The sequence below is a fragment of the Anomaloglossus baeobatrachus genome, chromosome 1 (genome assembly GCF_048569485.1).
Source record: "Anomaloglossus baeobatrachus isolate aAnoBae1 chromosome 1, aAnoBae1.hap1, whole genome shotgun sequence".
Classification (NCBI taxonomy): Eukaryota; Metazoa; Chordata; class Amphibia; order Anura; family Aromobatidae; genus Anomaloglossus; species Anomaloglossus baeobatrachus.
Window position 1 is genome coordinate 847,536,172 of NC_134353.1, and position 23,131 is coordinate 847,559,302.

At 47.1% G+C, this 23,131-nt stretch overlaps 1 protein-coding gene across 1 annotated transcript in view; it reads left to right on the forward strand.

The window, feature by feature from the left end:
• Window positions 1–23,131, forward strand: part of ZNF366 (zinc finger protein 366) — a 72,870-nt gene that overhangs the window by 37,020 nt on the left and 12,719 nt on the right. Inside the window, exon 3 of the mRNA XM_075342178.1 lies at window positions 1,874–2,065. Within this exon, the coding sequence (XP_075198293.1) occupies window positions 1,874–2,065 (192 nt within the window). The remainder of the gene's footprint in view (window positions 1–1,873; window positions 2,066–23,131) is intronic.

Here is a 23,131-nt window from a genome sequence, read left to right on the forward strand (position 1 = left end):
ATGATGGAGTAATAAGGGAGGCCACACCGTGGGTTGTAGTTAACAATCTCTACTCACTGTTGACCCTCGGACGGCTGGTTCAGGTCCCTGTAGTTCCAGTGCCAGTTGATGACTTGGTTGCTCTGTCCTCGGCACCCTCAGTGTGGTTGGGTCCGCGTAGCATGGAGCGGTTTGGGGCCCGACTGTCCCTTTTGTGGCAGTCTCCTTCTCTGTACGGCGGGCAGTGTGGACCCTGTAGGGCTGGTCTGTGTTCCGAACACTGATCCTTGGTGTACTGCTGGTGCCCCCAAATCTGTGGGTAAGTGAGGTCCGTGAAGTTCCCCTCACTGTGCAGGTATTTGCCAGGCCATATGAAACTGTCATCTGACCTAGAGCCCTGTGCCCCGTCGGTGCTAATGGTCCCAGCAGTACTCGGGTGTACCTGCCCTGGCGACCACTCTCCTGTGCCCCTGGGTCACCGTTACACGACCCAGCTCTAGGGGATGGTAGTAAACTGTCTGTTACGTCACCCACGGTGTGTAATGAGATGTGGCACCACCGCTGCTGTTGTGGGACACCCGGGGCGATAGGATGGCAGCTTGTTGTTAACCCCTAGGTAGGGATGGTGGCCCCGGGACTTGGTGCAGGAGACGGTAATGGCAGGAACCGGTGCGCCTGGTCAGACCAGGCAGTCTCAGCTTACTCACGATTAAAGAAGTCAGACAAGTCCATTGGTTAACTAAGGTGATGGTGGCCGGCCGCCGCGGCCGGGTGTATTCTGGTCCCCCACCCGGGCTGGTGGTCCGTATCTCTTCCCTCTGCACTGTGCTGTAGTGTTATGGACTTCACGGTCTGGAACTCGGGAGTCCGCTCCCGGTAATACTGTTGGGAGCCATGCCCGCTGACGCTGACCCGTGGGATCTACAGGCTCTGACGGATGCCCTATCCCTCTCTGTGGGTGGTTGTCTCTTTTCGGGACTTAGGTTGGGACAGAACCTATAATCCTGCCCTCAATCGTTTGATTAGCTAGGCCGTTGGTTCCGGTCCTGGCTTCAGGGTCCGAGTACCCCCTCTGTGCATGGTTTCTGGTCGGGTCTACGTGTCGGTTCCGGCGGGCTCCAACCCTGTCCTGGTCCACCTCGGATCTGCCGAGCCGTCTTCCCGTATCCTGCTAGCTACGGGCCCTCCGTCTGCCACCTAGCCAATGTGTCCGGGCTCCGACCCTGACACCTGTCAGTTCAACCTCAGGCCCAAAGCAGAGGTCTGGACTCCACTCCACTCAACTGCTCACTCCTCACTTCTCACTTCTCTCCTGCCCCGGGCTCTCCAGACCCCTAGGTGTTTGTTTACGTCCATTCCGTCTGGTCCCGCCCACTGGTGTGCCTGTCTTTCCCTGGGGGAGGTGACTAGGGTTTTCTGGTTGGCTGTATGTAATCTAGGTGAGGGAAGGTGTTATGCGGGGGCCTATGTGTGACTACCTGCAGTGTCAGGGCGTCACAAAGACTCATCATAGTTCCTGATTGTTGGGGTCCAAGCGCAACAGATTGTCAGAATGGAGCTCTGGAGTCAACCTATGTAACTGGCGTAATGGTCAAGCGATGCATATAACTTTCCAGGACTTTATAATCGGTGTTCTGATTTTAGGATAGGCCATCAATATTTTATTGGTGAGGGTCTAAGCCAACTAAAGAACCACGGGACTGATCCCCTTTATTTTATGATTAGGCAGTTAGCCACACAAAATTTTGGTTGTACCTGTTCCTGCAGCTTCTTCTCATTCACTTGTATTGGAACTGAGCACCAGGGAGCAGAAAAAAACATATAACACTCCCACCGATTAAATGGGAATGACTTAGAAAAACTCAATAACCAGTTTGCTTTTCCATGTATTTAGGGTGTGAAAGAACACAAGTGTGGGATTTGTGGTCGAGAATTTACTCTACTGGCGAATATGAAGCGACACATCCTGATTCACACAAACATCCGAGCCTACCAATGCCACCTCTGTTTCAAGAGCTTCGTCCAAAAACAGACTCTGAAGGCACACATGATTGTCCACTCTGATATTAAGCCATTCAAGTGCAAGGTGAGAAAACAAATGCTGATCTGAAGGTTACAAAATAGGATTTAAGGGATCAATGATCTCAAAGTTACTCTTTTATAGTCAATATTTATACTAATAATTAGCTGTTGCTTACGAGATTCTATCCACTGTTGGCATACTATAGTAGTCTACCCGTAGCTATAGTACAAAATAGTAGTTCATTACTTCAATAAGTCCTGGATTTACCATATTTTACACCAGGTTACAACTCTTCAATGACTTACCTATTACTAAAAAAATAATCATGGTGGATCCTATTCCTTTCTATGGCACTTACAGTTAGGTCCAGAAATATTTGGACAGTGACACAATTTTCGCGAGTTGGGCTCTGCATGCCACCACATTGGATTTGAAATGAAACCTCTACAACAGAATTCAAGTGCAGATTGTAACGTTTAATTTGAAGGTTTGAACAAAAATATCTGATAGAAATTGTAGGAATTGTACACATTTCTTTACAAACACTCCGCATTTTAGGAGGTCAAAAGTAATTGGACAAATAAACCAAACCCAAACAAAATATTTTTATTTTCAATATTGTGTTGCGAATCCTTTGGAGGCAATCACTGCCTTAAGTCTGGAACCCATGGACATGACCAAACGCTGGGTTTCCTCCTTCTTAATGCTTTGCCAGGCCTTTACAGCCGCAGCCTTCAGGTCTTGCTTGTTTGTGGGTCTTTCCGTCTTAAGTCTGGATTTGAGCAAGTGAAATGCATGCTCAATTGGGTTAAGATCTGGTGATTGACTTGGCCATTGCAGAATGTTCCACTTTTTTGCACTCATGAACTCCTGGGTAGCTTTGGCTGTATGCTTGATGAATTGATGAATGGTTTGCATTTAGATGTGAACCCTTTGTATTTACTTTTCTGGAGTCTTCTCTTTACTGTTGACTTAGAGACAGATACACCTACTTCACTGAGAGTGTTCTGGACTTCAGTTGATGTTGTGAATGGGTTCTTCTTCACCAAAGAAAGTATGCGGCGATCATCCACCACTGTTGTCATCCGTGGACGCCCAGGCCTTTTTGAGTTCCCAAGCTCACCAGTCAATTCCTTTTTTCTCAGAATGTACCCGACTGTTGATTTTGCTACTCCAAGCACGTCTGCTATCTCTCTGATGGATTTTTTCTTTTTTTTCAGCCTCAGGATGTTCTGCTTCACCTCAATTGAGAGTTCCTTAGACCGCATGTTGTCTGGTCACAGCAACAGCTTCCAAATGCAAAACCACACACCTGTAATCAACCCCAGACCTTTTAACTACTTCATTGATTACAGGTTAACGAGGGAGACGCCTTCAGAGTTAATTGCAGCCCTTAGAGTCCCTTGTCCAATTACTTTTGGTCCCTTGAAAAAGAGGAGGCTATGCATTACAGAGCTATGATTCCTAAACCCTTTCTCCGATTTGGATGTGAAAACTCTCATATTGCAGCTGGGAGTGTGCACTTTCAGCCCATATTATATATATAATTGTATTTCTGAACATGGTTTTGTAAACAGCTAAAATAACAAAACTTGTGTCACTGTCCAAATATTTCTGGCCCTGACTGTATATTCTGTTTCCAATACAATCAAGGCTTTCACTATTAACAGAGTCTTGATGTATATAATAATGAATCCATCATTGACTTTGGGGTAACAAAAGGATCCACTGGGTATTGAAGGGTTCTAGTATTTCTGACTGAAAAAGAATTGCACTACAGAAAACACTATTTTTACATTTAAAAAGTATTGGAAATCTAATGTATGGAAAATTTCAATATGAAACCTTAAATGTATGCCAAATGAGAGTCAGGCTACTATACTTTTATTAAGATGAGTCTTTTTTTTTCTCAAGGTGGGGTCACTGGGAGATTGAAATGAAAAGGACAGTAAGGGGTGCTTCACACACAGCGAGCTCGCTGCCGAGATCGCTGCTGAGTCACGCTTTTTGTGACGCAGCAGTGACCTCATTAGCGATCTCGCTGTGTGTGACACTGAGCAGCGATCTGGCCCCTGCTGCGAGATCGCTGCTCGTTACACACAGCCCTGGTTCGTTTTCTTCAAAGCCGCTCTCCTGCTGTGACACACAGATCGCTGTGTGTGACAGCAAGAGAGCGACAAATGAAGCGAGCAGGGAGCAGGAGCCGGCGTCTGACAGCTGAGGTAAGCTGTATCCAAGATAAACATCGGGTAACCAAGGTGGTTACCCGATATTTACCTTAGTTACCAGCATCTGCAGCTCTCACGCTGCCTGTGCTGCCGGCTCCGGCTCTCTGCACATGTAGCTGCTGTACACATCGGGTTAATTAACCCGATGTGTACAGCAGCTAGGAGAGCAAGGAGCCAGCGCTAAGCAGTGTGCGCGGCTCCCTGCTCTCTGCACATGTAGCTGCATTACACATCGGGTTAATTAACCCGATGTGTACTGTAGCTATGGTAGGAGAGCAAGGAGCCAGCGCTCAGTGTGCGCGGCTCCCTGCTCCCTGCACACACAGCTGTGCGCTGGTAACTAATGTAAACATCGGGTAACCATACCCGATGTTTACCTTAGTTACCAGTCTCCGCAGCTTCCAGACGGCAGCTCCGTGCAAGCGCAGCGTCGCTTGCACGTCGCTGCTGGCTGGGGGCTGTTCACTGGTCGCTGGTGAGATCTGCCTGTTTGACAGCTCACCAGCGACCATGTAGCGATGCAGCAGCGATCCTGACCAGGTCAGATCGCTGGTCGGATCGCTGCTGCATCGCTAAGTGTGAAGGTACCCTAATCATCTGATTTTTCAGCGCTTTAGAGGAAATATAAATCATTCCGCAGAATACAACTGGGTTCACCTCCCTGTATTAATATGTTTTCATGAAGCTATAAATGTGAGCAGAGTGACTGCAGAATTCAGAATTAATGGGCACTTTTTCCCTATTACCTGCAAACTCTCAGCATATGTCTGAGAGTCTTCCAATAAAGGGAAAGCTCCCAGACAGCTAGAGTATCCTGCAAAGAAGAAAAAACAAAAAGCCAGCACTAAATGTGCACTTCAGCACTAAAATTCCAAACTGTACTTATAAAAATGTTGAGATATTTCTTGAGCTGCCTCGCCACGTCACGGCAAATCTCATTTGAGGCAGTCCTACACTAAAATATTTTTATAAAATGTGCCATGCGGCCTCACATATGAATAGTAGAACTGCTCTTAGCAGCACTCACCTGGTCTATTTCAATCCCGTACCCATGTTTTTAGAGAGCTGGAGAGTAAATGACATGTCATCAACCACTAAGCTGAGTGCTCACATGTCACTTTCAGGTACTATTAGGTGCTGGCACAAGAAAAAGATAAGCTATGGTATGTGCCTATGTGGCTTTTTTTTTAAGTTTTTCATGCGTTTTCCTTGCTTATTTTAATCAATACTGCAGGGAAAAAGCGTCCCAGCAAAGTCTATGAGAATCCTAACTTACTGTGCACATGCTGCTTATTTTTCCGTGCAGATTTTGTGAAAAAAGAAGCAGCATGTCAATTGTTTCTGCATTTATTTTCTGCATTTCTATAATCCCCTGCAATGTATCGCTAGAGTGAATTATATCGCAGTGCTTCGCCTCATACACTGTGCATACAGCATGGTGCGTGAGGCTCTCCGTAGCTCAGTGACGACCCAGGGCTACTATGGCAGCAATCGGGTCCCTGTGATCGCATTACAGGGACCCGATCGCCAAGGAGAGGTAAGCGATTCCTCTCCCTGCCTTCTCAATGCTGCGATCGCACTGAAACACCGGGGGGACCACTCTGGGCAGTAAGAGCTGTAACATCAGCCGGAGACCCGGCGGCAATCGTAGGGGTATAGTGCCTGAACCCCCGCAATCACCCTGTCTAAAAAAAAAGCACAAAAAGAAGGAAGAAAAAAAAAAACAAGCAAGAAAAAAATGCACATATTGTCAGCTGCTTTTCTCCTGCCAAAATATGCTTTTTTGAGTGCAGAAAAGAAGCACACAAAAACACAAAACAGCAACATATGACTTTTTTTTTTTTTTAACTAATTCACAGCCTGGGGCACTGTGCATACAGTGTCTACAAGTAGTATTCAACCCCCTGCAGATTTAGCAGGTTTGATAAGATGCAAATAAGTTAGAGCCTGCAAACTTCAAACAAGAGCAGGACTTATTAACAGATGCATAAATCTTACAAACCAACAAGTTATGTTGCTCAGTTAAATTTTAGTACATTTTCAACATAAAAGTGTGGGTCAATTATTATTCAACCCCTAGGTTTAATATTTTGTGGAATAACCCTTGTTTGCAATTACAGCTAATAATCGTCTTTTATAAGACCTGATCAGGCCGGCACAGGTCTCTGGAGTTATCTTGGCCCACTCCTCCATGCAGATCTTCTCCAAGTTATCTAGGTTCTTTGGGTGTCTCAAGTGGACTTTAATCTTGAGCTCCTTCCACAAGTTTTCAATGGGTTAAGGTCAGGAGACTGACTAGGCCACTGCAACACCTTGATTTTTTCCCTCTTGAACCAGGCCTTGGTTTTCTTGGCTGTGTGCTTTGGGTCGTTGTCTTGTTGGAAGATGAAATGACGACCCATCTTAAGATCCTTGATGGAGGAGCGGAGGTTCTTGGCCAAAATCTCCAGGTAGGCCGTGCTATCCATCTTCCCATGGATGCGGACCAGATGGCCAGGCCCCTTGGCTGAGAAACAGCCCCACAGCATGATGCTGCCAGCACCATGCTTGACTGTAGGGATGGTATTCTTGGGGTCGTATGCAGTGCCATCCAGTCTCCAAACGTCACGTGTGTGGTTGGCACCAAAGATCTCGATCTTGGTCTCATCAGACCAGAGAACCTTGAACCAGTCTGTCTCAGAGTCCTCCAAGTGATCATGAGCAAACTGTAGATGAGCCTTGACATGACGCTTTGAAAGTAAAGGTACCTTACGGGCTCATCTGGAACGGAGACCATTGCGGTGGAGTACGTTACTTATGGTATTGACTGAAACCAATGTCCCCACTGCCATGAGATCTTCCCGGAGCTCCTTCCTTCTTGTCCTTGGGTTAGCCTTGACTCTTCGGACAAGCCTGGCCTCGGCACGGGTGGAAACTTTCAAAGGCTGTCCAGGCCGTGGAAGGCTAACAGTAGTTCCATAAGCCTTCCACTTCCGGATGATGCTCCCAACAGTGGAGACAGGTAGGCCCAACTCCTTGGAAAGGGTTTTGTACCCCTTGCCAGCCTTGTGACCCTCCACGATCTTGTCTCTGATGGCCTTGGAATGCTCCTTTATCTTTCCCATGTTGACCAAGTATGAGTGCTGTTCACAAGTTTGGGGAGGGTCTTAATTAGTCAGAAAAGGCTGGAAAAAGAGATAATTAATCCAAACATGTGAAGCTCATTGTTCTTTGTGCCTGAAATACTTCTTAATACTTTAGGGGAACCAAACAGAATTCTTGTGGTTTGAGGGGTTGAATAATAAATGACCCTCTGAATAAACTTTTCACAATTTAAAAAAAAAAAAGAAAAAAAGAAATAACATTCTTTTTTGCTGCAGTGCATTTCACACTTCCAGGCTGATCTACAGTCCAAGTGTCACAATGCCAAGTTAATGCCGAATGTGTAAACCTGCTAAATCTGCAGGGGGTTGAATACTACTTGTAGGCACTGTAGGTGCACTCTGTTGGTGAGGGTATATCATTATTATTATTATTATTGTCATCAGGGCTGGCGTCAGCACCCGGCAAAGCCAGTCAAATGCCGGGGCCCTTGGCTACCGGGGGGGCCCACTCGCGGTGGCAGGAGTAGCGTACCGCTACTCAGGGGGGCCTGGTGCCCACGCTGTCACCCACCCCCCCGCTGAGGATCGCGCTTTCAATTGTATCGGCATCGCAGTTGCCGATACAATTGAAAACAATGATGAGAGAGGAAGCAGCGCGCTCATCATTCTCCCGCTGTGACTTTCGGAGCTCTGACAGCTTTGCAGCGGAGTGTGCTATATGGAGCTGTATACTACATGAAGGTGCCTAATGCTATCTGGGTCTGCACTGTGCTATATAGGGGCTGTGCACTACATGAGGGTGCCTAATGCTATCTGGGTCTGCATTGTGCTTTATGGGGCTGTATACTACATGAAGGTGTGACGCCCTGGCCTATCACGTCGTCACAGGGTATTGTGCAATCTGCCCTTCTGTGCAATATCCTCCTCCTCGGTTACGGGTCCCTAACCTTGGGTGTTGCCAAGAACAGCTAATCAAAATCCTAGGAACACTCTGCACCACACCCACCAGACACACCAGTGGATGACCTGAGTGGAATAGGGTTGCCCACTTGGGGAGTTGATGAAAGGAGTGTGAGGAGACAGTGAGTGAGTGGAGAAGTAGCTCTCAGAGAGAGAGGAGGTCAGGAGCTGGGCTCCTTGGAACTACTAGGTAGCAGACGTTGGTCTGGGCCTGGTAGGAGCTGGATCCCGGTCGCAGGGGATCTTGACAAGGGGCACGGACTGTCGAGGAGGACAGCCTGCGGCCTTGTGCCATCACCGGGCAGGGGCCAGGGCACGACGGGGTACGTGGACCCTAGGTCAGGGAGTAGCTTCAGGTGTCCTGACAGTTTACCCAACGAGGACGGAGCCTTCAATATCCGTACTCCACCCGCTCCAAAATCGGGGTACTAGCGCAACGAGAGGGATAGGACTTTCCACTACACGGTCCAGAAAACCCAAGCGTGAACCCTGAGAGCAAGCTCCCTCAGATGGGTCCCGCTCCCCAGTGTGGCTAATTAGTGTCAGACTAAAGGGACCAACTAGAAGACAAGGTGCCACAGAAAAAGGTCACAGACTAACAGGCAACACCAACAGAAACGGGACCCAGGCGTGCTCCCCCTCAGCGGCAGCGGTGTCCAGAACTTTGGTTTACTACAGTTGTCAGTGTCCGCGTTATTGGACTGAGTGAGTACGCAAGTGACCCTTACCGTCCCAACGGCACATCCCAATCACTATCACCGAGTCCCCGGAGCATTTTCCCTACCCGTGGAGGGGTTAAACACCTAGCTGCCCACACCATCGGCTCCGGGTACTCCGAATCACAGCGGTGGTACTCCATCTTACCACGCACCACAGGTGGCATCACAAACTTTCCAAACCATCCCCTGTACATAACCCCCCTTTGTTTGAGGAGCCGCACGACTCCTGGGTCCGGAGCCCTCTCGAGCCACCGCAGATTCGGATCCCAGCAGCCTGGCTGCTGACGGGGGGGTGACACAAAGGTGCCTAATGCTATCTGGGTCTGCACTGTGCTATACAGGGGCTGTATAGTACATGAGGGTGCCTAGTGCCTATATGGGTCTGCATTGTGCTATATGTGGACTGCTTAATGTTATATGTGGACTGCTTAATGTTATATGGGGGTTGCATAGTGCCATATGGGGGCTGCATAGTGCCATATGGGGGCTACATAATGCTATATGGAGGACTATGAGGGCTTCATAACACTATATGGAGGAATATGGGGGCTGCATACTACTATACCCCCAGAGTTATATGTCCCCTCCACCCCGGTGCTGTATACCCCCTCAGGGCTGTATGTCCCCACCACCCCAGAGCTGTGTACCCCCAGAGCTGCATGTAACCCCCTACCTCAGAGCTGTTTGTCCCCCCACCCCAGAGCCACTGCCCCCTCATTGCTGTATACCCCTTTCCTCAGTAAAATGTATGTCCCCCAGTAATGTGTATGTCCCCAGCCTCTCTTGTGATGTATATATAGCAGTGTTAATGTTCTTAATGTTCTTTCTGTGCGGCCATGTCTGTTAATGACTGCCACCAATCAGCGTGGCACAGACACATGCCCAGGAGGAGCTGGATGGAGATAAGCAGGGAGCTGAATGAGGCTGTTGCCGTCTTCCCAATATTAGAAATATCTCTAATGTGTCTGTGTGTGTATGTATGATGTGTATCTATGTATGTCAGTGTATGTGACTGTGTATAGAGTTATGTCTATTTATATGTGTTTTTGTGATTTTCTCTTTAAATATGTATGTGTACGTATGCCTGTATGTGTATGTATCTGTGTATGTCTATGTGTGGATGGGGCCCACTGAGACTCTTTCGCCCAGGGCCCACAAAAACCTGGAACCGGCCCTGATTGTCACTTTAGTAATTTCTCTGTTTTGGGATATCTGTTGAGAGATATCACTTCTGACTGTCTCTGTACGTACTGGATCTTCGATTATAGGTGTAATCACTGTTCTGTATTCATTATGCTGAAAGTGTGACGTCATTGTGTTTGTTGACATTGCAGTGGGACACCACTGTGTGTAATATTCAGATTCTGTGCCAAAACTGTAAGAAATATTGTTGTGCAGCTGATATATTGTATGAATTTAAAGTGATGGAAAGCTGTTCATACGGATAAGATACCTGTTGGCCAAATACATGTTCGCTTAATGAGGCTGTCTACCACTTTTACATTAATGGTCTATGCTTAGTATAGGTCATCAATGTCTGATCGGCTGGGATCCAAGTCCCTGCTCCTCTCTCGATCAGCTGTTTGCTCAGTTCTGGAACTGCCCAGTCTTCAGATAGTGGCCAGGTACTGCACATCCATCTCCTATTGATTTGACAAGGAGGCGGATGTACAGTACCCGGCCGCTATCAGCTGACAAGCTAGCTCGGGAATTTTGGTTGCCTGCTGCCATCGCTAGAACTGAGAACAGATGATCCACAGGAGTGTCTGGTGTTGGACCCCGTTCGATCAGAAATTGATGACCTAGCCTTAAGGGTACTTTACACGCTGCAATATCGGTACCGATATCACTAGCGAGCGTACCCGCCCCTGTCGGTTGTGCGTCACGGGCAAATCGCTGCCTGTGGCACACAACATCGCTAACACCCGTCACACGGACTTACCTTCCCTACGACGTCGCTCTGGCCGGCGATCCGCCTCCTTTCTAAGGGGGCGGTTTGTGCGGCGTCACAGCGTCGTGACACGGCAGCCGTTTAATAGCAGAGGAGGGGCGGAGATTAGCGGCCGGAACATGCCGCCCACCTCCTTCGTTCCTCATTGCTGGTGGACGCAGGTAAGGAGATGTTCCTCGTTCCTGAGGTGTCCCACATAGCGATGTGTGGTGCCGCAGGAACGACGAACAACATCGTACCTGCAGCAGCAACGATATTTGGAAAAGGAGCAACGTGTCAACGAGCAACGATTTTTCATGTTTTTGCGCTCGCTGATCGACGCTCCTTCGTGTCACACGCTGCTATCTCGCTAACGGCGCCGGATGTGCGTCACTAACGACGTGACCCCGACGATATATCGTTAGCGATGTCGCAGCATGTAAAGCACCCTTTAGGATAGGCCATCAATGTAAAAGTAGTGGACAACCTCTTTAATGCTGCCGTCAACTGTGCGAAGGTATAGGCAGTGTCTTGTTTTCCAATGGAATTATGACCCATTTTTCTCACCTTTCATTTTATATATAGTTTATGAACATCTTTAGTATTTAAAGGGAATCTATCACCAGGTTTTTGCCACCTAACCTGAGAGCAGCACAATGTTTTATCAGCAGGAGTTTATCACTACAGGAATAGTAAACCTGCTGCTATCTAGCACTCCAAATTAATGAGCTTTGTATCACCCCACCCCCACCTCTGATTGGCAGCTTTATTCCTATGCACAGTATACACAGAAAGCTGCCAATCAGTGCTGTGGGTGGAGTTATCCAAAGTTCAGCATTCAGGGAACTGGTAGATCGGCAGCAGATAAAACAGTGATTTTATAAAAACTGCAGCAAGCAGCCCAGTAAGTGATACATTACTGTAATCAGGGTCTCTGCCCCTACATTATGCTGCTTTCAGACAGGGTAGCAAATATCTAATGATAGATTTTCTTTAAGTGATGTGGGTTGCATTTGGTAACTCATGAATGACATGGCCAAAGGTGTCAACTACCAGTAGTATATATTATATGTATAGATGATAGGACCCGGTTACAGATTTTACAGAAATTTAAAGTTATGACTTATAACATGTAAAAGGGTTGTATAATCAGTATGTTTTTGTAGAAGGAGGTGATCTGTTGATGTTCTTATAATATATGTTACCGATCATATACTGTATATTATGGATCTACAGTTATCACAAGCTGTGGAAAAGGAAGAATTTTGTAGCAAGCATAATTATTAACATAATAGATTTCACCAGCAGAATAGAACAGTAAGCGTAGTCCGGCTAACGTCTATATTAAAGGGAATCTGTCAAGACTATAGTTTCTGTGGTGATATTTAGCTCCTAATACAGAAATAATAATGATACCTGTTTTGTACTATGCTGTTGTGAGTGCTGAGAATAAAGCTTTAAAGGCACATGTAAAGTATCCTTGAAGTGCAATTATGCATCGTGCATTGAAACGCCCACAATGTACTTCTAGGCTAATTTGCATGCTGCTTCAAAACTCAATTTTTTTGATTGTTATACTAGGCCCTATTTAGCCACACTGCTAGTTTAAAGGGAATTTGTCCCCTGGTTTCGCTACCTCATCTGAGAGCATCATGTTGTCGGCAGAGAGAGTCTGAATCCAATGATGTATAACTTAGATTTCTCTGTGCAGCTGTTTTGACACAATCAATGCATTTAGATTTAGCATGTAGCTGAGCCCAGGGTCTCAGTAGAGATTGTACATTAACTGTGAGGTGTCATTCACAGCAGGGGGCATGTCAGACTTCTTTGCATATGAGTTTCTAGTCCTGTAATGTTAATCACTAGGTTATAAAAACCTTTACTATAAACAACAGCTTACAATCTGATAAGAGAAGCATAGTTGATTTTTGTTTTTTAACTCCTACAGCATGCTGTCCTCAGATTACATAACAACATCCTGTTGACAGATTCCCTTTATGTACCAAAATGATAGGTTCCCTTAAAGGAGCAGTTATATATTTTTATTTATGTAGTCATTCGATGGGACCCCCACACTTTTTCTTTATATGAAACAGGCCTCATAGATTAGATAATAATGTCCAAAAGATTAACCATTATTTAGTATGCAACTTAGACTGTACAAACCCCAGTAAGTATTTCTTTCTATTTTCCTTTGTTACACAGTAAAGATGTGTACTTGCCAATTTGTAAACTTTTAGAAGCGTTAGTGCAGGTGATTTTAGAGCATGGTGCACTTTGTTTTCACATTCATGCCCCTTTCTTCAAGACCATATCCTTTCAGCAATCCCATGCCTTGAGGTGCTGTCTGGGGTGTCCTGACTCATGCACATCTGTTCAGGAGCTCTGCTTTTTAGGAGGTTTCTTCATCTCCCCTTTTTTTTGGAACCTCACTGACATTTCTACGACAGTTGAAAGTATTACCAAAAGTACACAATGTGGTCCCAGATGAAGAGAAGGACGATAGATGATTCGTTGTATGCGACCTTGTTCCTTCTGAGGACTAGAGATGAGCAATTCCGTGGAGGTTCAGTTCACCGGCAGCCAAGGAGCCGAGGCTCTACTGGCTCGAGCTTGACCCGAACCTCCGGAGCAAGTAACTGATTGGAAGTTTGAGTCTCCGCCAACAAACAGCCAGCCATAAGCAGATCACTTGCAGGGGAGGGTAGGTGGGCTTTTTTGAACAATGTTTCGGGTTGCACACTACATGTAATCGGGCTGATGTTAGCCTCAGTGAGAGCCGTTCAAACACTGCAAGCGGCTTGCACAGGGCTAAGCACTAAGTGTACCTGAGCACAGCATTGCTCGCGTGAGTGAAGTTTGCATGTAAGGCTGAGGCCACTCGGGGATTACTTCATGTCCTCACATGACACTCGGCTCACGCTCGCAGCACAGCAGGAGCTGAGTGTCATGCGATGGTCATGCGACTGTGGTCCAATCGTGCGATCAGACCACAGCTGCAGAGGGGGGTGTTGCTGCGGAGGGGAGAGCTGGCGCTGCGGTGCTGCGGTGGGGAGGGCCGGCGCTGTGGAGGAGAGGGAGGCATTTATCTGCCTATCTCCTTTCTTGCCGGCTATTGTGATTCTCGCACTGCACTCTCCTTATACCGGTGTAACACGAGTGCAGAGCGATGTTTCTCTCGCCCCATAGACCTATATGGGTGCAAGTGAAACAGGATCGCATTACACTCGCAGCGTGCTGCGACTGTTTTCTCGATCCAATTAGGGCTGAGAAAATAATTGCTCGTGGGAGCGGGCTCATAGAGTAATATTAGTCCAAGTGGAATGTGATTTTTTTATTGCATTTTACTCGCTCCGATTTTCTCGCCGTGTGTCCTAGGCCTAAAGCATCCGAACCAGAAACTTGACTTTTTAAGTTGTTGTTCGGTTTGAAAATCGAACATCAGATTCACTGATCTCTACTGATGACAGCCCTGCTTAGACTTGTAGGTGAATGGATCTTTTCTGACTAGGATAACATTTTGACCAATTTGTGTCAGTGCCATGGGATTTTTCATCATTTTTTTTTATTGTGCAGTATTGTTACAATAATACTGTTAAAACATTTAATGATAAAATATTGAATCCTACATACAATAAATAATTTGTGTATTATTCCAAAGTGAAAGGTGAACATGACTTTCCTTCACAACGCCTTGGAACAGCTTGTGCCGTAACACTGGTGTTCCCCGTTGTGCCTTGTGAATGTGACTGATTACAAGGAAACAGAAGTGGGATACGAGTGGGCTCCAGCAACGGCAGTGCACTTGTCTGATAGAGATGTTAACACGTGATTTCTCCGACTCTGCATGTGCCCCTTTCATCTTCAATAATAAAGAGAGAACAAATGAAACGTGTTTTGACTTTTGCACACCCCCTGCCAACATGGCAAAGAGCTCAAAGGAATCCTGGTAACACAATTTTGACTTTTGGCCGATGTTCAGCAGGATTAAGGCAATGACCAGATAGCAACATTCTGGCATCGAGGTCCTCCTCAGAAGAAGGAAGGATATAACTAACTCAACTGCCTCCAAAACAATGGCTCACAAGTCCCATGGGGATAGCTTGCAAATAGATTTCATCTTGCTTTCTCTTGTACTTCTCAAAGTTTCCTGTTTTCTCACGGTCTTTTTGGACAGTTTACAGTCATTCTCATTCTAGTTTTCTCTCTCTGCCTCTCTAAGGAAAGAAACACCCTTCTTATAAAGGAAGACAGCTCAGTGGCAGCCTTTGTAGCGCTCTGCAGGCTGCAGGTTTCCATTCCTTATTTCTCTAAGTGAATGTGAAAAACAAAAGAAAAAAACATAATAGGTGTGTACGGAATCGCAAGCACATTCCTTGAAGGTTTCTGTTTATTTTAATTTTAAATACATTTTACGCAGAATTTTTACAGAATACAAACTTTTTTATATATTTATTTTGATGACCGTACCATATATCATAAGTTTTTTTTTAGTTTTTTCTTCCCCAAATTTAGCTTTTGTGCCTCCCCTATTTCCTCATAGATTGTAAGCTCACAATCAAGGCCCTCATTCCTCTTGGTATCTGTTGATTTTTTTCATTCTGTAATGTCTCATATTGTCTATTCATGTGCCCTCTGATTTGTAAAGCGCTGCGGAATATGTTAGCGCTATATAAATAAAAGTTTTTATTATTTCCCCCTTGTGATAATGAAGACTTTTACAATTACTGGTATTATCAATATTGATCATTGAATAGATATGCTTTTCACTGGTTTTCAGGTTTATTCAGGAGTATCCACAGATTAACACTAAACAAACTTTGGAGTGGTTCAGAAATAAAAAAAAAATGATTATGACTTGCAATATCTTTCAATGAGTTTAAAATAAGTTATTTTTATAAGTTGTAATTTTCTAAACTTATTTTGTAATGTAATAATAATATTCTTTAATGCCAACATATTCCGCAGCGCATCACTCTGACCATTTTAGACCCTGGGTGTAAGAAATTACAGTCTAAATTTAAATAAAAGTAGTAACAAATTTAATACCTGGTGATAATTTAGTCACCAAGTGATGCATGAAAGCTTTCGGCTATGTTCACACAGGACGTTTTTGCAGCGTTTTATTTTTGTCAGGACCTGACCAAAACCTAATCTTGTGCTAGGATGTCTCCTGGGAGTCATCTGCTGGTTTGGTGCGTTTTTAGTGCGTTTTTGGTGGCGTTTTTTGTGGTGTTTTTACAGCGTTTTTTATGGCAAGGGTTCAAGAGTACCCAAGTGCTGGGCTGGGCCGAGATTGACCTGGATTCGACACTCGGGTAGTAAAAAAAAAAGGTAGAAAGAAAAAAAAAAAAAGTAAGGCAAGCGCGCTATACTTACCAGTCTCCAGTAGATGCTAGAGTGTATGGCCTTCCACGTGTGATGTCTTCAACAGGCCCTTATCACACGAAGGGCAGGGGGTGATGCATGATTGTAGTGGCAGGGAGAAAACATCTCCAAGCTCACTAACCAAGGCACTCATGCTCACTAACCCAGATAGCCACGCCCACTAACCTGGAAGGAGCCCATACATTCTAGGATCATCGTACCTGCTCTCGCGGCTCCGCCTACTTCCGGTGCTGCTCATTAGCCTCATGCATATTCACTGCTTCCCCTTCTCCACTGGAGTGTGTGGATCCATGGGACAGTAAAAAAAAAAATAAATAAAAAAATAAAAAAAACTGACGTAGGGTCCCCCCATATTATGCTACCCAGCACAGATAAAGCCTACAACCACAGGCTGCAGCCCCCAGCTGTGTGCTTATCTTGGCTGGGTATCAAAATAAGAGGGACCCCATGCTGTTTTTTTTTAATTATTTAAATAAATAATTAAAAAAGACAGCATGAGGTCCCCCCAAATTTTGATATCCAGCCAAGATAAAGCTCACAGCTGGGGGCTGGTATTTTCAGGCTGGAGCCTCCCAGCCTAAAAATATCAGCCTGCAGCCTCCCAGGATTGTCGCATCCATTAAGGTACCGTCACACTAAGCGACGCTCCAGCGATCCCACCAGCAACCTGACCTGGCAGGGATCGCTGGAGCGTCGCTACACAGGTTGCTGGTGAGCTGTCAAACAGGCAGACCTCACCAGCAACCAGTGACCAGCCCCCAGCCAGCAGCGACGCGTGGAAGCGATGCTGCGCTTGGTAACTAAGGTAAATATCGGGTAACCATCCCGATATTTACCTTGGTTACCAGCGCACACCGCTGTGACGGGGTGTACATCAGAGCAAAGAGAGACAACAGGCCGAGGATGATCCAACAGGTTTACTAACAGGAATACAGGAACAGCACACGACAAGTCCAAATAAAACAGATTCGGGGGCACCTCCCGATAATCCAAAGTGCCAGATCACAACGTAATAGTCCTTTTCAGAGTCCCAGAAATCCCACACAATCCACTGGACGGCGAGGTCTGTCCGCAGATTCAGATCTCGCTCCCTTCCTCTTCAAAAACTCAACTCCCAACTGCATTTAGAAACAGGAGTGAATTGTTTGAGCTCGTGGGCCCGCCCCTCAAGGGTAGGGGTCTATGCAATGGTTGGGCCCACTAGAAGATTCTAGAAGGTTGGCTCCGAGATGTCTACAGGTTTGTGTAGTTGGCGTTATCCACTGCTTACGAAACAATGAGAAGTTCCCCTGGCTGTGTGGACAAGAGATAATTGCATTATGGGCCCAGAGATACAGGAGATGGGGGGAAGGTATGGTTACTTACATCCCAAGACATTTCAAAGTGTTCAGTAAGTACAACCAAAGGAAAGTGACATCACATCCTGACATAGTATTACAGCAAATACAGTGAGAAGGTAAAATACATCATGACAATTCCTTCCCCTCCCAACTTGTGTACGTACTAGGGACCTCTACAGGTCGCTGGTTAAGTACACGCAGGCATGGCTGACAGGACTCAAGGCTCCTCTTGCCTGGACAGTCCATCTGCATTTTGGTGTTGGCTGCCCCTTCTATATTGTATGGTAAAGTTATAGGGCTGCAGAGCCAGGCTCCATCGCAGTAAGCGTCCATCGTCCCCAGAGACTCTGTTCAGCCAGGTGAGGGGATTGTGATCAGTAACCACAGTGAATTCCCGTCCATACAGATACGGCCGTAGTTTCTTAAGGGCCCACACTACAGCCAGACATTCCTTCTCAACAGTTGCATAGGCCACTTCTCGGTCCAGCAGTTTCCGGCTGAGATAGGCGATGGGGTGCTCGTCCCCAGCTGCATTCACCTGGCTGAGGACAGCTCCCAGTCCATAAGCAGAGGCATCCGTTTGCACAATGAATCTCCTCTTGTAGTCTGGAGCAGCCAGGACAGGATCGCAGATCAAAGCATCCTTCAGCCGGTTAAAAGCCTCATCACAGGCTGGAGTCCAGATCACCAGCCGGGGCATTGTTTTCTTGGTCAGGTCGGTAAGAGGCTTGGCCACAGTACTGAAATGAGAAACAAATTTTCGGTAATAACTGGCAGTGCCCAGAAAAGCCATAACTTGTTTCTTAGTTTGGGGTACAGGCCAGTCTCTAATAGCCTGGATTTTGGCAGGCTCAGGTCGGAGCTTCCCTCCTCCCACTCTATGTCCTAGGTACTGGACTTCCCCCATCCCCAATTGGCATTTATCGGGTCGAATAGTTAGGCCGGCTGCAAGAATCAGGTCCAAAATAATGGCTACTTGATTCAGATGTTCCTCCCATGTGTGGCTGAAGACGGCGATATCATCCAAGTAGGCACAAGCAAAGTCATCACATCCCCGGAGGATCTGATCCACCATTCTCTGGAATGTGGCCGGGGCATTTTTCATTCCAAAAGGCATGCTTAGAAATTCATACAGACCAAAGGGGGTTATAAAAGCGGACCGTTCTCTCCCTTCATCCGTTAGAGGGATCTGCCAGTATCCCTTACTGAGATCCAAGGTAGTGACATATCGGGACCCAGCCAGTCGGTCTAGAAGTTCGTCAATACGAGGCATTGGGTAAGGATCGCTGACGGTATGGTCGTTTAGTCGCCGATAGTCCACACAAAATCGAGTACTCCCATCCTTCTTGGGTACTAACACCACAGGGGAGGCCCAAGGGCTATGGGAGGCCTGGATTACCCCAAGCTGTAACATCTCCTCCAGTTCGTGCTGCATGGTGTTTCGAACTGATTCAGGTACCCGGTAAGGAGCCAGTTGTATGGGACGGATGCCCTGAGTGTCCACATGATGTTGGGTGACGGTGGTTCGACCTGGTTGGGATGAGAAAGCAGCCCGTCTCTGTTGAAGCACTTCCAGCATCTGGATTTTCTGTAAGGAGTCCAGGTAATCTCCCAGGGGAACCTGTTCCACAGTGGATGGGGCTCTCGCTGCTTCCACGAGATCAGGTAGAGAGTCCTCATCCTCTTGACCATCTTCTGAAGCCAACCGACAGCTTGCTATCATTGGAATGTTCCGGTCATGGTACTCCTTAATCATATTCACATGGACAGTCTTTTGCCTTAGCCCCTGATCATCTAAAGCAAGAAGGTAATTGGTATCATTCAGTTTTCTGAGAACCCGGAAGGGACCCTCCCATGTGGTCTGCAGTTTATTCTGCCGATGGGGAACAATCATTAAGACTTGTTGTCCTTCTACAAACTCCCGATAGCGTGCGTTACGGTCATACCATGTCTTCTGTCTGGTTTGAGCCATACGCAAATGACTCTGTGCAAAACTAGCAAGTTGGGCCAAGGTTTCTCGCAGCTTTAGGACATAAGGGACAACAGGGGTTCCTGTATCTTCAACTTGCCCCTCCCAGTATTCCTTGAGCAGGGTTAAGGGTCCTCGGACCTTTCTTCCATAGAGTAGTTCAAAGGGGGAGAACCCAGTGGACTCCTGGGGAACTTCCCGATAGGCAAACAAGAGATGGGGTAGGTACTTCTCCCAGTCTGAATCTCGGTCCGTGAAGGCCCTCAGCATATTCTTCAGAGTGCCGTTGAATCGTTCACAAAGTCCATTTGTTTGGGGATGATACGGGGTCGTTCGGATCGCTCGTACTCCACAGGTGCGCCACAGACACTGGACCAACTCTGACATAAACTGGGAGCCTTGGTCCGACAAGATCTCACTGGGGAATCCTACTCTGGTAAAAATAATAACCAAGGCCTCGGCCACCTTGGCTGCAGAGATACTTGACAAGGCCACGGCTTCTGGATATCGGGTGGCGTAGTCCACAACAGTGAGAATGTACTGCTTTCCAGATTTACTTGGTTTAGCCAGAGGTCCAATGATATCAACAGCTACTCTTTGAAAGGGTTCTTCTATTATAGGGAGCGGTTGCAGGGGTGCCTTTGGGTGATCTCCGGGTCGCCCTCTACGCTGACATATGTCACAAGTTCGGCAGAAATGCGCCACTGCTTGGGAAATCCCCGGCCAATAAAAAGTTTGAGTCAATCGTCTCTCGGTGCGGGTTTTGCCTTGATGGCCAGCCGTAGGAATGTCATGAGCCAGGTGTAATAGGGGAATTCTGTACTTCTGAGGAACAATCAGCTGTTTGCTATAAGTCCAGGGCTTATCTAGGGAGTCGGCATTGGCAACCCGATACAGAAGTCCATTTTCTCTGATAATTCTTTCTCCGTTTTCCCCTAGCTGCCCTATTTCAGCCCGAGTTCTAAAACTAGCAAGGGTGGGGTCAGTCTCTACTTCTTGTCTAAACTGAACTTTATCCCAAGTAACATTCATATTATCCCCACAAGAAGAATCACTCACCGGCTGTAATGGCAGTTCTGGTGGCCTCAGTTCCATGGATGGGTTGTACACGTCCACATGGGCTGCTCTCTTGGCTTGACTTCTGGTTACCGCACCGACAAAGTGGCAATGAAGATTCCCCACATCATTTCCTAGAAGAACGTCTGCAGGGAGGCCGCTCATCACACCGACCACACATTGTTTTTCCCCAAAGCCATAATCCAGGGTCACACTCGCTCTTGGAATATATCTCTGGGTACCTCCTGCCAGTTCAATGGCAATTCCTGGTCCCTTTTGAATTGCTTGTGGTTGAATTACTCGGGGATCGGCTATGGTGAGGAAAGCCCCAGTGTCACGGAAGCCAACAACTTTTTGGCCATCCAGCACGACCTCCTGTAGATGTTTGTCCTGAAGATCAGAAGAACAGGTGGCTGGAGCTCGCACCCCATAGACTCCGGGTAGGGGAGCCAGGATATCTGAGTCACTTGGCAAGTCATCAGGCACAGAATCCAGCTCTTCTCCTGGTGAAGGTGTCTGTAGGTAATGAACAGGCAAAGGCGGTCTGTAGCTGTTCTGTCTACGAACACCTGGACATTGGAATTGCATGTGCCCAGGCTGCCCACATCCATAACATCTGCGCTCTGGGATTCTTCCTCCGCGTCGTATTCCCAAAGGTGGAGCATGAGTAATGCGAGGCACAGTCACACGAAGGTCCCCATGAGTTGACGGTCTAGGGTGATGGTGAACATTGGGGCCCTAAGGACCAGGGGCCACCAGCGTTGGGGGGTTGGTGTTTTTTTTCTCACTGGGTAGTAGTTTTTTCCACTGAGGCTTGATGGTGAGAGCCTCATCAGCTAGAGCTGCAGCTTCCTCCACAGTGGCTGGTCTCCTTTCACGCACCCATTCCCGGATCTCAGCGGGGCACTTGAAGTAAAACTGCTCTTTTAGGAGGACCTGGAGGACGGTCTCCAAGGTTAAGGCCTCCTCTGCCTCCAACCAACGATGCCACAGATGTTTGAGTTTGTGGGCATACATCTTGAAGGACACTTCCTCATCACATGCTAGAGTACGGAACTGAGTCCTGTAAGTGTCTGGCGTTACAGCATAATGTTCTAGAATAGTCTGTTTAATATCCGCATACTCACAGTTCCACCGAGGGTCCATAGCTCTATAGGCTGCAGCAGCTCTACCCTCTAAGAACCCAACCAGATGCCGGACGCGCTCCCTTTCTGGGACTTCCATTAATCGACACTGATGCTCAAAGTCCTGGAAGAAGCCCTCAATGTCACCAGCAGCCTCATTAAACTGCTTGAAGTCTTTGCGGGACACTCTGGGAAGTTCCCTCATGATGGGTGCTGGGGTTACAGTCTGTCTGGAACCTCTCGCGGCTTCCACAGCGAGCTGCTTATCCAGCAATGCCATCTCCTCCATCCTGCGCTCCTTCTCTTCAGCTCCACGCATGGCCTCCCTCTTATCTTCTATGGTGGCCTCATCTCCAAGCAGTGCCATCTTTTCCTTGTACCACACAACCCATTGACTTTTTTGGGTATTCACCTCCGGCTCCCGTCTTTGCTCCCCTTGCTGTGGAAATTGTTCCTCGGTGCCATCTTGCAGGCAAGCGTGTTCCAATGCCTCAATTAGTTGCTCCTTAGAGAGTCCTTTGTAGCCGACACCTAATTCACGGGCCTTTGTTTGTAGACTCGCCACAGTCCAGTTCCTGTATCCTGAGGTTCTGGTTTCAGACGTCGATTGGCTGTTGTCCTCCATTTCTTCTGCTCTGATCCCGCCGCTGCCACCAGTTTGTGACGGGGTGTACATCAGAGCAAAGAGAGACAACAGGCCGAGGATGATCCAACAGGTTTACTAACAGGAATACAGGAACAGCACACGACAAGTCCAAATAAAACAGATTCGGGGGCACCTCCCGATAATCCAAAGTGCCAGATCACAACGTAATAGTCCTTTTCAGAGTCCCAGAAATCCCACACAATCCACTGGACGGCGAGGTCTGTCCGCAGATTCAGATCTCGCTCCCTTCCTCTTCAAAAACTCAACTCCCAACTGCATTTAGAAACAGGAGTGAATTGTTTGAGCTCGTGGGCCCGCCCCTCAAGGGTAGGGGTCTATGCAATGGTTGGGCCCACTAGAAGATTCTAGAAGGTTGGCTCCGAGATGTCTACAGGTTTGTGTAGTTGGCGTTATCCACTGCTTACGAAACAATGAGAAGTTCCCCTGGCTGTGTGGACAAGAGATAATTGCATTATGGGCCCAGAGACACAGGAGATGGGGGGAAGGTATGGTTACTTACATCCCAAGACATTTCAAAGTGTTCAGTAAGTACAACCAAAGGAAAGTGACATCACATCCTGACATAGTATTACAGCAAATACAGTGAGAAGGTAAAATACATCATGACAACCGCTTAGCGCTGGCTCCCTGCATTCCTAGCCAGAGTACACATCGGGTTAATCACC